Source organism: Pituophis catenifer, unplaced genomic scaffold, assembly GCF_029215685.1.
Source record: "Pituophis catenifer annectens isolate HBS135680 unplaced genomic scaffold, rPitCat1.0.hap2 SCAF_2, whole genome shotgun sequence".
NCBI lineage: Eukaryota > Metazoa > Chordata > Lepidosauria > Squamata > Colubridae > Pituophis > Pituophis catenifer.
Window position 1 is genome coordinate 278685380 of NW_027256882.1, and position 18253 is coordinate 278703632.

General features: G+C 41.0%; 1 protein-coding gene across 1 annotated transcript; it reads left to right on the top strand.

Moving 5' to 3' along the window:
* Positions 1-6037: 6037 nt before the first annotated feature.
* RAX (retina and anterior neural fold homeobox) lies at positions 6038-18072 on the top strand. Its single transcript, XM_070935968.1, has 3 exons — positions 6038-6365; positions 10652-10890; positions 17620-18072. Exons 1-3 carry the CDS (start codon positions 6038-6040, stop codon positions 18070-18072), a joined length of 1020 nt encoding a protein of 339 aa, XP_070792069.1.
* Positions 18073-18253: the final 181 nt, after the last annotated feature.

Here is an 18253-nt window from a genome sequence, read left to right on the forward strand (position 1 = left end):
CTTAATGATAGTCATAGGGTACACATAAGCAATCAAATCATACTAGAAGGATCATCAACGTCATCTATTCACCTCTACACACCCAAGAAATTTTGGGGACCAAAGTCCACACACCTTAAAGCTGCCAAGGTTAAGAAACACAATCTAAGAGTTTCTTGAAAAATGATCATTCAATCTTGAAGACTTCCAATGAAGAAAAGCTCATGCACCTTATGGGCCAGCTAGTTCCACCAGCTTGTATATAGCTCATAGGATCAAGTGAGTTCCTCCTGAGGTCTAGCTCCCTGCTAAACAATAGGGGTCTGAAGCTGTAGTCCTTTAATTACATTCTCAATGGAAAGAGATCTGCTAAATAATTAAATTACTTCTCAAGGCTATCCCTATGCTTGATATTTCATAAGAACCTCAGAAGGAAAATGTTGAAAAAGTCTGGTCCAAAGAGTAGTGTTCCACAGTATAATATGACTGAAGAAAAGCAAACTCAGTTTTAAAAGGTTTCCCTCGCACATATGTGCTAGTTGTTCCCGACTCTAGGGGGCAGTGCTCATCTCCGTTTCAAAGCCGAAGAGCCAGCGCTGTCCAAAGATGTCTCCGTGGTCATGTGGCCGGCATGACTACATGCCAAAGGTGCACGGAACGCTGTTACCTTCCCGCCAAAGGTGGTCCCTATTTTTCTACTTGCATTTTTACGTGCCTTTGAACTGCTAGGTTGGCAGAAGCTGGGACAAGTAACGGGAGCTCACCCCGTTACGTGGCACTAGGGATTCAAACTGCTGAACTGCCGACCTTTCAATCGACAAGCTCAGCGTCTTAGCCACTGAGCCACTGCGTCCCCCCCAAAAAAAACTCAGTTTGGGTAGGTTAATAGAAGTATGATTTCTAAATGACACACACACACAAAAATAGCTCTCTTCTGCTTTACACTGGCCAGATCTCATCCCACATATTCTGCCTGTTTAAGAAAGAATGAAGTAGAGAATATGGGAAAATTGTGAGAAATGGCAAAGAGGGTAACTGGGGAGAAGACCAAAAGTGAAGGAGATTATTGTACTTTTATATAAGAGCCTTGGTGGCGCAGCAGACTAAAGTCCTGTTAAGTAGCACCAGCTGCCTGCAATTACTGCAAGTCCAAATCTCACCAGGCTCAAGGTTGACTCAGCCTTCCATCCTTTCGAGGTAGGTAAAATGAGGACCTGGATTGTGGGGGCAATAAACTGACTTTGTATAAAAAAGAACACCGCTTAGGGGGGAGGTGAAAGCCCTACTAAGCAGGTATATACAAAAGTATGAAGGCTATTGCTTAACGCATTGTAAGGCGCCCTGAGTCTCTGGAGAAGGGCGGCATATAAATCGAACCAATAAATAAATACAATAAATAAATAATCCGTGGACAGAAATTCCCCCCCTCCCAATCCCTCCTCAGAAGTAGGGCAATACCTGTCCTAGCATTCCCGAATGGAAGACATAGAATCAGGAGTGTTCACAGGAAAGGAGTAAAAAGAGACCTGTTTATATATGGGTTCCTTTTTATCCAGTTTTTAAAATTAATTTTAAATTAATCTGGGGCCCTTGGTTGCTCCCAGAGCTTGGTTGTTCAATTGCAGACATTTCCTTACCAAACTAGGTAGCATCATCAGCGCTGATTTTTAATGCTGACTGTTTTTAACCTTCTAAACTTTTTAAACTGTTCTGTTGTTGTTTTAGGAGGTTGTAGGCCCACCTAGAGTGAAATGTGTCACCTATACATTTAATAAATAAATAAAATAAGTAAATAAAGAAATAATAAAAATGGTGACCACAATCGTGTGACTCAAAGTCTCAAACCCACCTTTTTCTTTTTTTTACAACCATTATGGAATAGTGAATTTAAGTAGAGAGTTAACACTTCCCCACCCTCTGTTTCCAACTTGCAGGCTTCTTCAGATTTAGTGGGGTGGGGGAGCTTTGACCTGCCCAGATTCATCTGCCCAGCTCAGCCCAAATTGCAGAAAAGCACAATCTGGTTGATTGATAAGAGAGAATTTTTGAATTCTTTCCCAGGGTGTCTTTCAGCGAAGACTGGGCACAGAATGGCCCCCCGTGTGACTCAGTGATTCAATCTCTTCTCACAATTACACACACACACACACACACACACACACACACAAAACCACTGGATCTTTTGCACTTGCATCTTTATTATGTTGTAAGTGAGACTATGGAAGCATCTTTCTGGCTGATATAAATGCACTGCTTTTATTAAGAACCCTTCCTTTATTTTTATTTTCCTCCATTAGAATGTTGTAAGTGAAACTATGGAAGCATCTTTCTGGCTGATATAAATGCACCGCTTTTATTAAGAATGTTTCCTTTATAGTGGAAGGTTGCTTTGAAATATTATATTAATATATATAAAATATTTGATTTAAGAGATACATGTATGGGGGGGGCAGAAAAAGGGTAGATTATGAGCAGAAATTGCTAAACTGGAAGATATAATAATATTATTATGCTAAATTAGGAGTTATTATATAATGTTATAGTAGAATGTTATTTTGAAATGTATAGTATAAGGGGGATATAATAATATTATTAGAAAGAAAGGGTCAGTATATGGGGGATGGAGTAAGGGGATGGTAAAGTATTATATAATCTGTTATGAATTTGGGTTTTATTTTGAAGAAGCCACAGGGGGAGGGGAGGGGGGAGGGGGGGGTTAGGGAGGAGGGGGGGGGGAAAGGGGGAAAAATTTGTATTTGAAAAACCTTTTCAATAAAAAAAAAAAGAATGCTTCCTTTATTGTTATTTTCCTCCATTAGAACGTTTTATCCAATTATTCATTTCTATGGGATGTTACATTTAATATCGTATCCCGGAACGAATAGAAAATCCTGTTGGTTTTTAAAGTTGCACCTGCTGTAAGAGAGGGAAATCAAAATCCTTGAAAGCCTGCACGTTTAAATATATATCGATTCAAACCATTTCTATTCTCCGATTCCACATATTTATAACTACCATTCTATTCAATAAACATTTTTATTCTATTCTATTCTACCCACGTGATCTTTATCAAGGAAGCTATTGTCCCCATAGGGATTTTGCACCAAAAAAATAACATTTCTCGCTTCCACGCGATCTCTTACCGTTTTTATTACGAATTATTCTTGCAAGCATGATTATGGTTAATCGTCGGAGCAAAAGGTAACCTGCTAGACTCTGCTCTTACTAAGATTAGTTAGACGGGGGAAAAAAAACTGACGGATGGAAACAGCTAGAATTACGTTTACCTTCTCCTTCCCGCCGGGAATAAGTCTAGAACGCGCTTGTCTTCTGACCATGTGCAGAGTGTCAGGGCCACACCTCGGGTTTCACAAGCCCGCGGTTTGTTTGGAATCGCTTCCCCTTTCTGCGATTCGCTGCCCTTCCGGGATCCCGCTTGTCTGGGTGGATCCCAATTGTCTGGGATTCCTTGAGGATCTGGAAGGGAAGATCGTAAAATCCTACAACCCACAACCCCGAGCTATGAATATTCTCAACCATTTTCTGATCGGAAAATCCGCCGGCGGTACTTTCCGAGCGCTGCAAAATTGCTGGTTTTTTTTCGGGGACTCCTCGAAAGTTTTGGGGCGTCCTCCATCCTAGCGCGCTGGGAAAATAGGATAGAAACCAAACCAAAGTAAAATTTCCTTTTCTTTCATTCCCAAAACGGGACTTTCTAGGTAGGTCAAATCTTGGGGAAAGTTCGCGCCCCAGGGAACCGAACGTCTTTTCTTTCTTTCTTTCTTTCTTTCTTTCTTTCTTTCTTTCTTTCTTTCTTTCTTTCTTTCTTTCTTTCTTTCTTTCTTTCTTTCTTTCTTTCTTTCTTCCTTCCTTTCTTTTTCTTTCTTTTTTAAAGAATCGTTACAACCAAGCGTGGGAGCGCGCGTAGCGGTTAATTCGTGCGAGCAATCGATTTAACGCAGATTAAGAATTACCTTTTAAATGGGATTGTTAAACGGAGGCTTAAAAGCTACATCGAACTGTGATTGAGTCCCGAGTGGAATTCCGGACGGAAAATTATCCCGTGGCAGGATAAAAACGGTTGTCCTCACCCAAGGTCGCTCACCTAAGGACACCCCGTCGGTTACCGAGTTTAAATCGGCTTTCAAATCGCGCCTTTGCTCTACTAACTAGGCAGGCCGTGAAGTAAGTAAGCTTTATAGGATGCGCTCTGTGTCTTTGAAAGGGGCAGAGAAATCAGAAATCATTTATAATGGGTGGGGGAGAAGTGGAAAAGAATAAAATATGCTTGAAAAAATATGCTTTCGCCCTTATTATTATTATTCTTCTTTGTATTTTTATTATTTGATTTAAATAATTGGAAAACTCAGGGATTCGGGCCCCTTCAGTCAGGCTGTTTATAGAGTAACTTGTTGGAAACTCCTCCGCATCGCTCGGCTCGCGAGGCCGCTCCTGCCCACTTCGCTTCTTTTCTTATCCCGATGTCGGAAACCAGCCAAAAAGAAATAAAATGTCCAGAACTGTCCGGAGCTAATTTCTCTCATTGCAAAGAGCAACTTTTTTTTTTTAAAGCTCTCTTCCCTAAAAATGTCCGATCAAATCATAGTTTACCTTTAATGCATTTTTTAAAAAAAGAATAAAATTAAAGTAAAGGAAGGTCGGGTTTATTTATTTCTTTATTTTTTAGCAGGATTCCCAAATCATTTTTTTAAAATAAATAAATAAATTTGCTCTCCTTTCTGTTTGTTTGTTTGTTTGTTTATTTTTTGCAGGATTCCCAAATCATTTTTTAAATAAATAAATAAATAAACTTGCTCTCCTTTCTGTTTGTTTATTTATTTCTTTATTTTATTTTATTTTTTGCAGGATTCCCAAATCATTTTTTAAAAATAAATAAATAAATAAACTGGCTCTCCTTTCTGTTTATTTATTTATTATTTATTTATTTGGGCCGACTCTGGCTGCCAGGATCTTTCTCTTTTGCTCTCTAAATCAACTTGTTTCCCCCCCCCCTCTGGACCGATCGCAACTGGAAAGGAACGAATTGCCTCTCCTCGGAAGAAGAAGAAGAAGAAGAAGAAGAAGAAGAAGAAGAAGAAGAAGAAGAAGAAGAAGAAGAAGAAGAAGAAGAGGAGGAGGAGGAGGAGGAGGAGGAGGAGGAGGAGGAGGAGGAGGAAGAAAAGAAGAAGAAGAGGAGGAGGAGGAGGAGGGGGAGGAAGAAAAGAAGAAGAGGAGGAGGAGGAGGAAGAAAAGAAGAAGAAGAGGAGGAGGAGGAGGAGGGGGAGGAAGAAGAAGAAGAAGAAGAGGAGGAGGAGGAGGAGGAGGAGGAGGAAGAAGAAGAAAAGAAGAAGAAGAAGAGGAGGAGGAGGAGGAGGGGGAGGAAGAAGAAGAAGAAGAAGAAGGGGAGGGGGAGGAGGAAGAAGAAGAAGAGGGGTTCGCTCCCCAAGCGCTCCCCCCCCCCCACCAGTCCTCTTTACGATCGCCTCCCGCTTTCCCAGCGTCCGTTTCCTCTTTTGCCCGGCTGGTCAATTTCAGCGGGTCAATTTCCCTTTAGAACGAAGGGGGCGGGGCTTCTGGGGGAGGGCGGGGCCTGTCCTCCACTCCGGGCTCTCCTGCCAGCCCTTGCCGGGGGCCCAAAAACCTCCGAGCTCACTTATCCCTGAGGACGGGACCCGCAGCGGCGGCAGCGTCGAGGCCCAGGCGGACTTGATTCCCTGCCTGGCCGAGAGAAGAGCCCGTCCCGCCGGCTGAAGCGGGTGGCCCAACTGCCCGCCGATCTTCTCCTCTCCGGGCGCCTTCCAGCCCCAGCTGATGCCGCTTAGCCTCCTCGCACCGCCGGCCGCGCTCGAGCGGAGCCTCGTCCGTCGGGGCCCACGTTGAGCCACCGCGGCCCCCTCCCCTCTCATTTCCCCCGGTCCGAAGAGTCTCTCTCTCTCTCTCCTCCCGCCCAACTCCAGCGCCTCGGCCTTTCCCAGGCGCGGAGATCGGCGGGGCGGCGGCTGCGTTGCCCCCCCCCCCCGGAGCCGGGCGGAGGCTGGTCCGCCACCCGGCTCTCTTCATGCACCTGCCGCCCCAGGACGCGCTCCTGAGCATGGGCGACGCCGGGGGCGGAGGCGGAGGCTTCTCGCTGGCTGGGCCCCTGCTCAGGAGCCCCGTGTCGGGAGGTCCCCCGTCTCGTCTCCACAGCATCGAGGCCATCCTGGGATTTACCAAAGAGGACCCCCGTTTGGGCGGCTTCCAAAGCCCCGAGGGCAACGGCCAGGGGGCCAAGCCGGGGAAGGAAGCGGCCGAGAAGACGGGCGCCGGCGGGGAAGGCTTCGCCCAAATGCCCGCCCAGGAGGCGCTGAGGCAGGAGCAGGCGAGCCCCCGGACGGGACGCTTCGGAGGTGAGACGCGGGGAGGGGGAAAGGGGAGAAATCATCAGTCCCTTTTCTGGCACCCGTTATATATTTATTTATTGGTTCGATTTATAATTTAGTAACGAAATGACTGCAATCAAACAACGGAGTTCTGGGAGCAACCAAGGGCCCCAGATTAATTTAAAATTAATTTTAAAAATTGGATTTTTATTATTTCTTTATTGACTTATTTTATTTATTTATTAAATGTATAGGTGACCCATTTCACTCTAGGTGGGCCTACAACCTCCTAAAACAACAACAGAACAGTTTGAAAAGTTTAGAAGGTTAAAAACAGCATTAAAAATCAGCGCTGATGATGTTACCTAGTTTGGTAAGGAAATGTCTCCAATCGAACAACCAAGCTCTGGAAGCAACCAAGGGCCCCAGATTAATTTAAAGTTAATTTTAAAAACTGGATAAAAAGGAACCCATATATAAACAGGTCTCTTTTTACTCCTTCCCTGTGAACACTCCTGATTCTATGTCTTCCATTTGGGAATGCTAGGACAGGTATTGCCCTACTTCTGAGGAGGGATTGGGGGGGGAGGGAGTTTCTGTCCACGGATTATTTATTTATTATATTTATTTATTTATTGGTTCGATTTATATGCCGCCCTTTTTCCAGAGACTCAGGGCGGCTTACAATGCGTTAAGCAATAGCCTTCATACTTTTGTATATACCTGCTTAGTAGGGCTTTCGCCTCCCCCCTAAGCGGTGTTCTTTTTTATGCAAAGTCAGCTTATTGCCCCCACAATCCGGGTCCTCATTTTACCTACCTCGGAAGGATGGAAGGCTGAGTCAACCTTCAGCCTGGTGAGATTTGAACTTGCAGTAATTTCAGGCAGCTGGAAGCTAAGTGCTACTTAACAGCACTTTAGTCCACTGCACCACCAAGGCTCTTACGTTAAAGCTGGGATCCAGCCGAGCATCCATAATTCCCAGACCAGAATTTGGGGAGGTCAAAATGTGTGGCGTCCGTGGAAGTCCTTATTCAGGAGTCTTTTTAAATTCCCTTCGGTAACTGGGAAAACGATGGTTTTAATATCAGCCCCTATTTTTCTTCACCTTGACTTATTCGCAGACATAATAAAAGCGGAGTGCACATTAATAAGGCAATAAAATTTTACTGATATCAAAAGCTTATTTCGGTGATGTAAGCTATAACTGTAGCAAATTTGCTGCAGCTAAACGTAAATACAAAAGCTGACTTTGTATAAAAAAGAATACCGCTGGGGGGGGGCGAAAGCCCTACTAAGCAGGTATGTACAAAAGTATGAAGGCTATTGCTTAACGCATTGTAAGCCGCCCTGAGTCTCCAGAGAAGGGCAGCATATAAATCGAACCAATAAATAAATAAATAAATTGCTGAAATAAGCTTTAGATCAAGTAAAAATTTTATTTATTTCTTAATATGCATCCCACTTATTATTACATAATATGGAAGTCCCTTAGGACCCAGGTGCGTATTCCATTCCTCATGCTGAACAGCAGGGGACAAATATTAGGCTAGCTAACCTTAAGGGTTTTTGTGGGACTCATTTATAATAAAGGTGTTTTTAATTACCTTGGAAAATAGGTTAGAGATGCTTTCCAGCACCTGCGCAGTCCAGATACATTGGGACTTCACATAAAGTTCCCAAGGAGCATCTGAAGGAGGCCACTTTGAGAAAGGCATTGAGGAAGATTGATTCCCTGCCAATAAAGGAGAATAGTTGTAACTCAGGGTTGAAATGAGGAGTTCTTGGTGCTCTCTGAGCTTGGTTGGCTAGCATTGATGCTGTTACCTAGTTTGGGTAATGAAACTTCTGCAAGAAAACAACCAATTTCGGAGAGTATCAAGGAACCCTGTTGGAAAAATGTGATCATTTCCAAAGTAGTTTTCTTGCTAAAGACATCCTTCCATTTACAGAATAGCCTTCATGCTTTTTTTGAAACTTGCCTGGTTCTCTGGTTCTCCTGTGGGGACTGCCATCCTTATACGATTTCATCCAAAATGATCTGTCAAAAGAGCACGGAGGTGGTGCTCAGTATGTGGCTGATGGATCATATACCCCAAAAGACCTTGCAGTTTTAATCAGCATCATTTTTAATGGGCCACTCGGTTAAAAAAAGGAAGTGATTTTTTTGGGGGGGTCCTCGGAGAAGAAGTTTCTGCACTTCTTATAGGAAAGGATTTGAGGGATATATATATATATATATATATATATATATATATATATATATATATATATATATATATATGTGTGTGTGTGTGTGTGTGTGTGTGTGTGTGTGTGTGTGTGTGTGTGTGTGTTTTCTGAGGTTTTCGCGGGTGTTTGTATGTAGGTCTTTGGTTATTCGGGTTTTCTCCAATTTTACGTGGGAGAAGACCCGAATAACCAAAGACCTACATACAAACACCCGCGAAAACCTCAGAAAACATATATATATATATATATATATATATATATATAAAATAAGCGCATTCTGCATGCCCTTAGAATATCCCCTTGGAAGTAATTGGATTAATCTCTAAGATGTCGGTCAGGGCCCCCTAAATCTGTGGTTCTCAGATCCTTGGAAATGGATGAGATGGACGTATCAGTCATAACCAAAGCGACTTAGGATGCCTTGACTTTAAAGGAACATTCTTATGAGGAAGTTAGCCTTAGGATTGCACTCAGTTTCCAGTTCACATACTCCTGCTGGGCAAAGCCAAGGTCTTTTCACAATTTTGTCATGCAAACTATGCCATCCTTAGGACTATCTGATGGACTGCTGTGAGAACCAGAAATTGGACTGATACAGGAAGACACTAGGAGCAAGTTTGGAGAGAAGGGGTCATTATGGGTAGAATGGTGGTGACAATCTTTCAATGTAAGGAAAGAAAAGAAATGACTTTTGGTGTAGAGCAGGGGTCTCCAACCTTGGCAACTTTAAACCTGGCGGAGTTTAATTCCCAGAATTCCCCAGCCAGCTTTGCTAGTTGAACTCTGCCAGGCTTAAAGTTGCCAAGGTTGGAGAATCCTGGTGTAGAGTGACTGTGGGATTCAGCCCTTCCTTGTTTGCTAGGGCTTCAGTAGAATACTCAAGCAAGACTAGTGTCCACAACTCCCATTACATCCAAAGTAACTTACTTCTGGGTAGATTTGAGCAAGAGTGGGATGTAGGCATGTTTATCACAGTTTAAGAGAGCAGAAAAAATGAGCAGCTGGTAGTATATTATTGAATCAGAATAGTTGATTTTAACATGGATGTTATGTCTTTGGAGATTCTCAGTCACCCAGGTCATGGTTGTCCCAAAATGCTTTTTCCAAAAGACAACTGGGCTTCTTTGTTAGTTTGTTGTTGTTGTTGTTGTTGTTGTTTGTTTGAAAACATTTCGCTTCTCATCTAAGAAGCATCTTAGATTCTAGCTGATTAGTGGGATATGGAAAGATTTATAAATATAAATTATATTTATAAATCCTTCCATATATAATTATAAATATAAATCCTTCCATTCTGCACCAGTCAGTTAGAACTGAAAAAGCTTCCTAGATGAGAAGCAAAACATTTTCAAACCCCCCCCCACCCCCCCAAGGATCCAATCTGGTCGTGGTGATTGCAGGATTGGATCCTGCAACATTATCCTGGGACGCGTATATTTTCCTTCATTCGTGATAACCAAGAAAGTCCGGATGCCTTTTAGACAAAGCACCATTGGGACAACGTAGAATTTCAAAATAAATCGATAAAAGAGGAAGCAAAAGCAAAGAAGTTAACATTTGCCTAATAGCAGAACAAGTTCTAGCAATACATCTTGAGAAAATGCTTGGCAGAGCTGTGCAATGATTTGAACTGAACTCCAAAAAGAGTTTGGATAGGATAGAAAAAGCACCTGTTGGCAATCCATTAAAGTAGCAGCATCCATTCCCAGTATGAGGCCATTCCTTTGGGAAAAAAGTGTGGTTGGTTAAGGAATTGCTGACACTGTGTTTGAACTCCTGCATGAATTCAAGCAACTTCTTGAATTCAAATCCGAAGCACTGCACAGTTCAGCGCTTAATAGAAAATACACAATTTCCTCTTAGAATATCTCTATTTGGAGTGTGCACCAATAGCTAGAGACCCTCATGTAACTCTTCATGAAAGCTCTTTCAAATAAAACAAATAAGCAATTGAAGGAACTGTCTGGGGAAAAAAACAAATAAAAGGATGTTGAAATCAAGAGAATTTGCATGGATATGCTCAATTTTGGTGTAAATTCACTTAAAGGTCGATCAGGCTTTCCCTACTTCTCACTTCTCAGATCCCTACTGTACCAAACATTCGGACAACTGCTTGAGCCCGGAGCTGGCTGCTTGCAACAGTGATGGCAAGCTCTTAGATGAAGACCAGCCCAAGAAGAAGCATAGAAGGAACCGTACCACTTTCACCACTTATCAACTACACGAGCTGGAGCGAGCTTTTGAAAAATCTCACTATCCTGATGTTTACAGCCGAGAAGAGCTTGCCATGAAAGTCAATCTACCTGAAGTCAGAGTTCAGGTAAAAGACATGCCCTTCCCTTCCCTTCCCTTCCCTTCCCTTCCCTTCCCTTCCCTTCCCTTCCCTTCCCTTCCCTTCCCTTCCCTTCCCTTCCCTTCCCTTCCCTTCTAATGGTGATGTAATTAATTGCACCATGAAATTTTGAATAATTAACTTCTTTTTTCTTCCTTCATTAGAGCATTGCAACCCAATAGCTACCTTGCTTTACTAATCCAATTTAAAAGCACTCTCTTTTTTTGTCTTTTTGCCCCTCTGGAGTTAATTTCAGATTTGCACCCAGGTTAAATGGTTTGTAAAGGGATTTTCTCTAATCTGATTGTGTGCGAGTGTGTCTGTGTGTTCTAACATTTCAGGCTGTAATTATTAGTGTTTGGTTTCAGCACCTGTAACTTGTGGTCCTTCCACTCATGACATTACGAGCCCATAAAATCATCTGAAATCACACACATAAAAATGCATTAATCTCTTGTTTTCCTTTCTGTAATATTCACCTTGCCCCAAATGTAAGCTTGTTCCATGTTGTTTCTGCAAATATTGGGGAATAATCATATGTATTTGGCGTGCCCTTTCCCAAGTTTCCACATTTCTGCAAGCAATTTTCAGGAAGATTTGCCTGATGCTATAAAATTACTTTCACGTTTTTTGATTCAAGAACTTCTTTACAAAATTTGGAGAGCTATCAAAGCCCACGGATAATTGTGTTCTCATTCAGTGTTAATTTGAGCAATATAAATGAGGCTGGTTTGTGTTAAAATCTGATCCAAGTGAATTTCTGCCTAGCCCTACTGTAAACTGATGTGTTTATTCATTCACTGGAACCTATAAATCCAGGGGTGTAAGGAAAGGTCCAGAAATGGAAGATAGATAGAAGTTTAATGAATTACTTTTTAAATTATAATACTATACTGTAGAAGACAGCATGATTTAGTTGATACCCCACCTTCGTTTTCAGTGCTTCATTTCTTTAGCTGTTATTTTTCCCTGCAAACTTCAAAAACAAGATGCCCCTTTCTTCCAAATAAACACTTTCAAATTTGTTTGGGATTTACTTGAAGGAAGTTATGTAACTATTTATGGGAATTTTGAAGCTGAAATTAAATAAAAGAAAACAAGAGTATACTTTAATCGCTTACATTATATGGGACACATTTTCTTTCATATCTCATAAAAAGTAATTGCAATGTAATGAACAAGGATAAAACTATCACCTTTTGTATGTTAAAGCAAATGCACTTGTGCCCTTGGTACGAGTCTTTTGAACTGCTTGATCAAATCCCAAATAAGTCATAAATTAAACCATTAAGTCAAGCTAGGGTACTTAATCATTGTGCTTAGCCGGTAACTGCAGTGATCTGGGACAACTGTTCCTTCTTTCCATCAAAATCGGCATTTTTATTTATGTTGAACAGCCCACAGACTGTCAAAGAGAAAGCATCAAGTACATAGAAGTGTATTGTCCAGCTGTTAAAGCTGTAGGACAATAGGTATTTATAATGCTAACAGCTCTGTGTCAACAAATATGGAACAAGACTGCCTGACCTAGAGATTGGAAATCAATTTTGCATGATATACTGTAAAGATGAATAGATGCCTTCCTAGAAAAAGAAATGCCTTATAAACATACAGGGAGGCATTATATCAGATTACTAATGTAACGTAGCTTTTTACTAATGTAATATGATTTGTAATTTCTTCATTTGGGGTAGAGTCGGGACGACTGAATGGAGCTGAGCATTTACTAGCCAGATGCCCTTTCTAATGTAATTGGGTGGGCAAAAATATGTAAGAATGGGGTCTTACGTTTGCATTACACAGGACAACAAGACTTGGAGAATTTCACTTTTTAAAAATATTTATTAAATATTGTAAGTGCAATGGTAAAAATTAATACAATTAAAAGAAAGGAAAAAAGTGTAGAAAGAGTAAAAAGTGGAAAGGAAAGGCCAAACTAGAGAGTAGAAAGAAAAAAGTAAGAATATAGTTAAAAAGGAGGAAAAATATATAAAGAAGTGATTTCCAACTTTCATCACAAGAAGTATAAACAATTTTAGCAACTTTTGACCTCCTCTTAATTTGCAACTAATGATTTCTTGATCCCACATCCCACCTCTTATCTCTAAACAAATCCATAAAACCTCACCATTTCAGTTTTGGTATCAGCAAAAATCCATTAAGGATTATTTATTTAACCTTGGTCAAATAAACCAACTTTATATACCTTCCTTTTACTTCTAACAATCTTAATCTTTAGTCCATTCAAATCATGTAAATAGAACTTGATTTCTTTTAATTTCTTTTTTACCTCTTCTCTCAAGAGTCATCGAAACTCAAACTTTAAAAAATCTATTTTTTAAATCCAATGTAAAAGAATTATTCAGGTCATTCTCTTGGTTTATTACTTGTTACTTCTATTTTATTTTTAAAGCATCGATCGATTTCTTTGTATACCCAATTAAACATCTTTTCCATATCATTTTTGGAGCTTGTCATTGCTAGATCCACTTTCAATGTCAACTCTTTCTCTGGCTTGTCAGATAAATCTTGCTTCCCTTTTGCCATTTCTTCCAAAACATCTTTTTGTTACATTGTCTCCATATCTAAATCTATTATGGAAGAGGCAGGATTGAAAACAGTAACAGTTGGAATTAAAACTGGAGATCAAAACACAATTGAGATATGCGGTTCATACTGTTTTATGAGCCAGACCTACGGAAGAATTCAAAGAGCTCATTTAAAAAAGTGAAAAATCCAGGATAAGGTTAAACAGTGAAGACAAAAGGAAAAACAGGAAACATTTACCTATTTAATGAAAAATGGATTTATAAACTAAGACACATTATAAAAGAAATTGTTGTGGGACAGAGGAATGGCCACTGTCAAAAAACCTCAAACATGGATTTAAATAATGTTGCTTAAAACCCAAAGTAGGTTTGAAATGCTTCAGCCAATATGTAATTCAGGATGTACATCCTTATTTGTTGGGGCAATGGATATGGTACAAAATAAATGGGAGCATGATTATTTGTCTCTCATAAATTTTATGGGAAGGAGTTTTTTGGGGGAGGGTGTTCCCTCCTTTTAATCTTAATCTTAAACATGACAGTGTCATGAGTTTCCTGATCAAAAGTGGTAGGAAGTCTTGTGAACAGTTTCCTAGATGAAAATTGTTTTCACACAGGCTATTTAATTATGGGATAGCAAGTTACTTTCTCTTCCATTGGGCACTTTAGTTTTTGATTATAGTATTAAAAGAGCTCGTACAGCATGGAGTCACTTCTTAATAAGTAAATCATTTGTTCTCTTTTTTGGTCCTACAAAATAATTTTTCTGCAATGTTACCTCCATGCAATAGACTTTTGTGGAACTCAGTAATTAAGCAAAACTCTTCACATTAAGTATACCTAGAATTCCAGTGATTTAAAGCAAAGCTTTACAAAGCTGTAAGTCACCGAGGACTCTCGGTGACTTACCAAACATAAAATTTAAAAACATAAAGCAAGACAATCTGGATTAAAAACAACCATTAAAACAGTCCTCCCCACCCCCATATTAACCCCAGATATGGGACCAAAGCCAAATTTTAAGAGCCTTTTGGAGCCCCAAGAGTTTATGAATATTAATTGCTTGTTCTCTCTCTCTCTCTCTCTCCCTCCCTCTCTCTCTCTCTCTCTCTTTCTCTTTTCCCCCATCTCTATCTATCTATCTATCTATTTATCCATCTATCTATCTATCCATCTATCCATCCATCCATCCATCCATCTCTATCTATTTATCTATCTATCCATCCATCCATCCCTCATCTATCTATCTATCTATCTATCTATCTATCTATCTATCTATCTATCTATCTATCATCATGTTGCACCAACATGTTGCATTTCCTGCTTTATGGCAAATGTAATATAGGGCATTTTCCCACCAAACTTCTCAATTAATTAAAATGTTTGATGAGAGAGACCCAGGTTTCAATCATAAGCTTATGTATTTGGGACATCATTTAGGATGGCTCTTCAAAAGGGAAAAACATTGATGGTGTTTATTTTATTTATTTATGTTTCATATTTCTAAACAGCCCATCTCCCTCAGAGAGGGAAACAATGTTGTCCACTAAAGCTATTGCCAATTTGTCATTTTTATTTTAATGTGATGGACGTTTGTTAAATATATATTCTGGGGTGGGGGAAGACTCCTATTAACCAAAATGCAATAAGAAATTTTTTTAAATAATATGGTTTAATCAAAATTTAAATAAAACGTCAGTCTGACTGAAATACATTTAAAGCTTTTTCTTCCTAAGCTTGACCTTTTTTTTCTTTTTTCTTTTAAACAAGTTTTATTAATTTTTTTCTTTTACATACATATTTTAATGAACAGAGTATTGACCAGGTCACATCTTATCAATTTATAACATAGTTATGTGTTAATTTTTATAATCAATTCCAATCTTTTTTGTTTTTTCCAAATGCAATTTACATATTTCAATTTCTGCCACAATATTCTTTTTCCCTATTTTTTTATCTTATCTTAATCTCTTCTTCGCTTGACCTTCTTATAAGCACGCAATTCTTAGCACGCTGGTCTAAGCCCAAGCATGGATTTTAAGCCTTCTAAAGTTTGTTCACCCCAGTTTGGGTTCATGCGTAATATTCTCTGTGGCTATGCACAACACTGCAAAATCACACACACACACACACACACACACACACACACACACACACACACACACACATCTGATCTCCATCAGTGTCCCTGGCAATTTATAAAATAAGAGAACAAGACTTTGTCCTGAAGTTTTTACACTCTAGAATTCACCCCTAGGTAGATAGCAAATAAAGAGATCAGAAATAAGGAATAAAGAAGGAAGAAAATGTTTGTTTCAGTATCTTCAGTTATTTATAATAGTGCATGTTTGCAGTGGAAGTCAGGAACAAAGGATTAGGATGCTCTTCTACTTTCTCTCCTTCTCCGATTAATCCAGAAATGGCATTAAATAATCAACTCACCATCCAAAGTGATTGGTGTAATATTTTTTTTAAAAAAAAGAGAATAATTACTGGAATTTTTAAAATAAACCTTACAATTCCAAAACCATTTACCAAAGTTACTTACTGTTGAGATGAGCGGCTATATAAATCAGATGGATGGATGGATGGATGGATGGATGGATGGATGGGATAGATAAATGATAGATAGACAGATGGATGGATAGATAGATAGATAGAAGAGAGAGAGAGAGGGAGGGAGGGAGGGAGGGAGAGGGAGAGAGATACTGTAGATATAGATAACAAAATATTACTCCAAAAAGTTCTTCCTTGAATCTCTGGGTTGGGAGAAACTTGATGTCTTAAAGGTTACTCCTAAAAGTACAAGAAGTTTTTAAAGATAGGAAAGAAGCTCACATTTCCATAAATTACACTCTGAACTACTAAGTGCATACAATTTAGATTAGACAATGGATCATTCAGAATTTCCCTTTCCTCCAGTCCAAAAGTTCACTAGAGAAACTTGGATATCTTATTGTCTCTCTCGTGATGATTCATGGATATGCCCTAAAACACTTGGGAGAGGAACAGTTGTATCTTCTCGCTTTATCAGTTAAAAATGAAGTCTCCCTCAGGTTTACCTCAGCTCTTGGGGCTACATACTGTATTTTTTTAAAAAAAAAAAAACCTTTCTTCTCTCTCTAACATCCTTGTTCTCAACGTTTGTGGCATGAGGGACCTGTTTCATGGAAGACAATTTTTCCACGGACTGGGGAGGTGGGGGGGAAGGAGGAGGAGCGCACAACCTCACATGCAAAGTTTACAGTAGGGTTTCCACTCCTATGAGAATCTAATCCCTGATGACCTGAGGTGGAGCTGAGGCAACCATGCTAATGCTGGAGAATGGTTGTAAATAGAGATGAAGTTTTGCTCACTTGTCCACTGCTCACCTCCAGCTATGCAGACTGGTTCCTAAAGGCCATTGACCACTACCAGTCTGAGGCCCAGGGGTTGGGGGGCCCTGCTCTAACACAGGGGTCCCCAACCAGGGGTGGGCTGCTGGGGGTTTGCAGGGGTTCAGGAGAATCTCTAGCTAAGATTCTGTACAGTTCGGAGAACCCACAAATCCCACTCCTGGCTGGCCTTGCCCACGTTACCCCGCCCCTCCCAGGATTTCCCACGTGGCCCGTTTTGGATGCAGGTAAGTGCAGAGGCTTGGGGAGGGTGAAAAATGGCCTACCAGAAGTTCAGGAAGGCCAGAAACTGGCCCATTTCTGGCCTACAGAAGGCCTCGGGAGCCTGGGAGAGGCTGTTTTTGCTCTTCCAGAGGCTTGAGGAAAGCCTCGGTAGCCCAGGGAGGGCAACCCACCCCTACCATAGTGCAGGAGGTTGACTAGGCCACACCCATCATGGCCACGCCCATCCAACAACTGGGCAGAGAACCCCTTACTAAAAATTTTTCAAGTCCCCAACCACCAGTCTGTGGACCAGTACCCAGCAGAAAGCGGGCTGCACAAACAAGTAAAGACCCATCCATAGGATGCAGGAAGCACATGAAACCACGCCCCTTCCGGTTCACGGAAAACCTCTTTCCACGGCACCTGTCCCTGGTGCCCAAAAGGTTGTGGACCGCTGCTCTAACATACACACCGTCATAGTAACAACAATATCAGTACGTAGCACTATTTTATGCCATGAATGGCATCCTTCTCTGGCATGTGACTCATTCTGAATTCTGCTTCCCTAGGTTTGGTTTCAGAATCGGAGAGCGAAATGGAGGCGTCAGGAGAAGCTGGAAATGACCTCCATGAAGCTGCAGGATTCGCCCATCCTCTCCTTCAACCGCTCTCCTCAACCTTCTGCCATTGGGACTATTGGTAGCAACCTGCCCTTGGAATCATGGCTCAACCCACCCATGTCGAACAGTAGCCCCCTCCAAACTTTGCCTGGGTTTGTTTCCTCCCCGCAGAGCCTCCCTAGCAGCTACACCCCTCCTCCTTTCCTAAACTCTCCCCCCATGGGACACACTTTGCAGCCCCTGGGGGTCATGGGGCCACCACCACCTTATCAATGTGGGACGAACTTTGTGGATAAATTCCCATTGGAAGAAGTGGATCCCCGGAATACCAGCATTGCATCATTAAGGATGAAAGCGAAGGAGCACATCCAGTCCTTTGGCAAACCGTGGCAGACAATCTGAACTATGTTTGGAAGAGGCCTCATTTCTTACATCTTCTGTTGGACAGATAAAGAGGACCATTGTTCTCAAGAGTGAATTTCAGGGTAGAAGTAAAAGGAACTCAACAATTAATCAATGGAACGACTTGCCTCCAGACTTGTTCCATCACTGGAAATGTTTGAAGAAGAGATTGGACAACCAT

Bases quoted from the DNA above. Each gene is read 5' to 3' on its own strand.
- RAX (XM_070935968.1), top strand. From the start codon at position 6,038: ATGCACCTGCCGCCCCAGGACGCGCTCCTGAGCATGGGCGACGCCGGG. The intron at 6,366-10,651 runs GTGAGACGCGGG...CTCACTTCTCAG, and splicing joins CCGGACGGGACGCTTCGGAG to ATCCCTACTGTACCAAACAT. The intron at 10,891-17,619 runs GTAAAAGACATG...CTGCTTCCCTAG, and splicing joins TACCTGAAGTCAGAGTTCAG to GTTTGGTTTCAGAATCGGAG.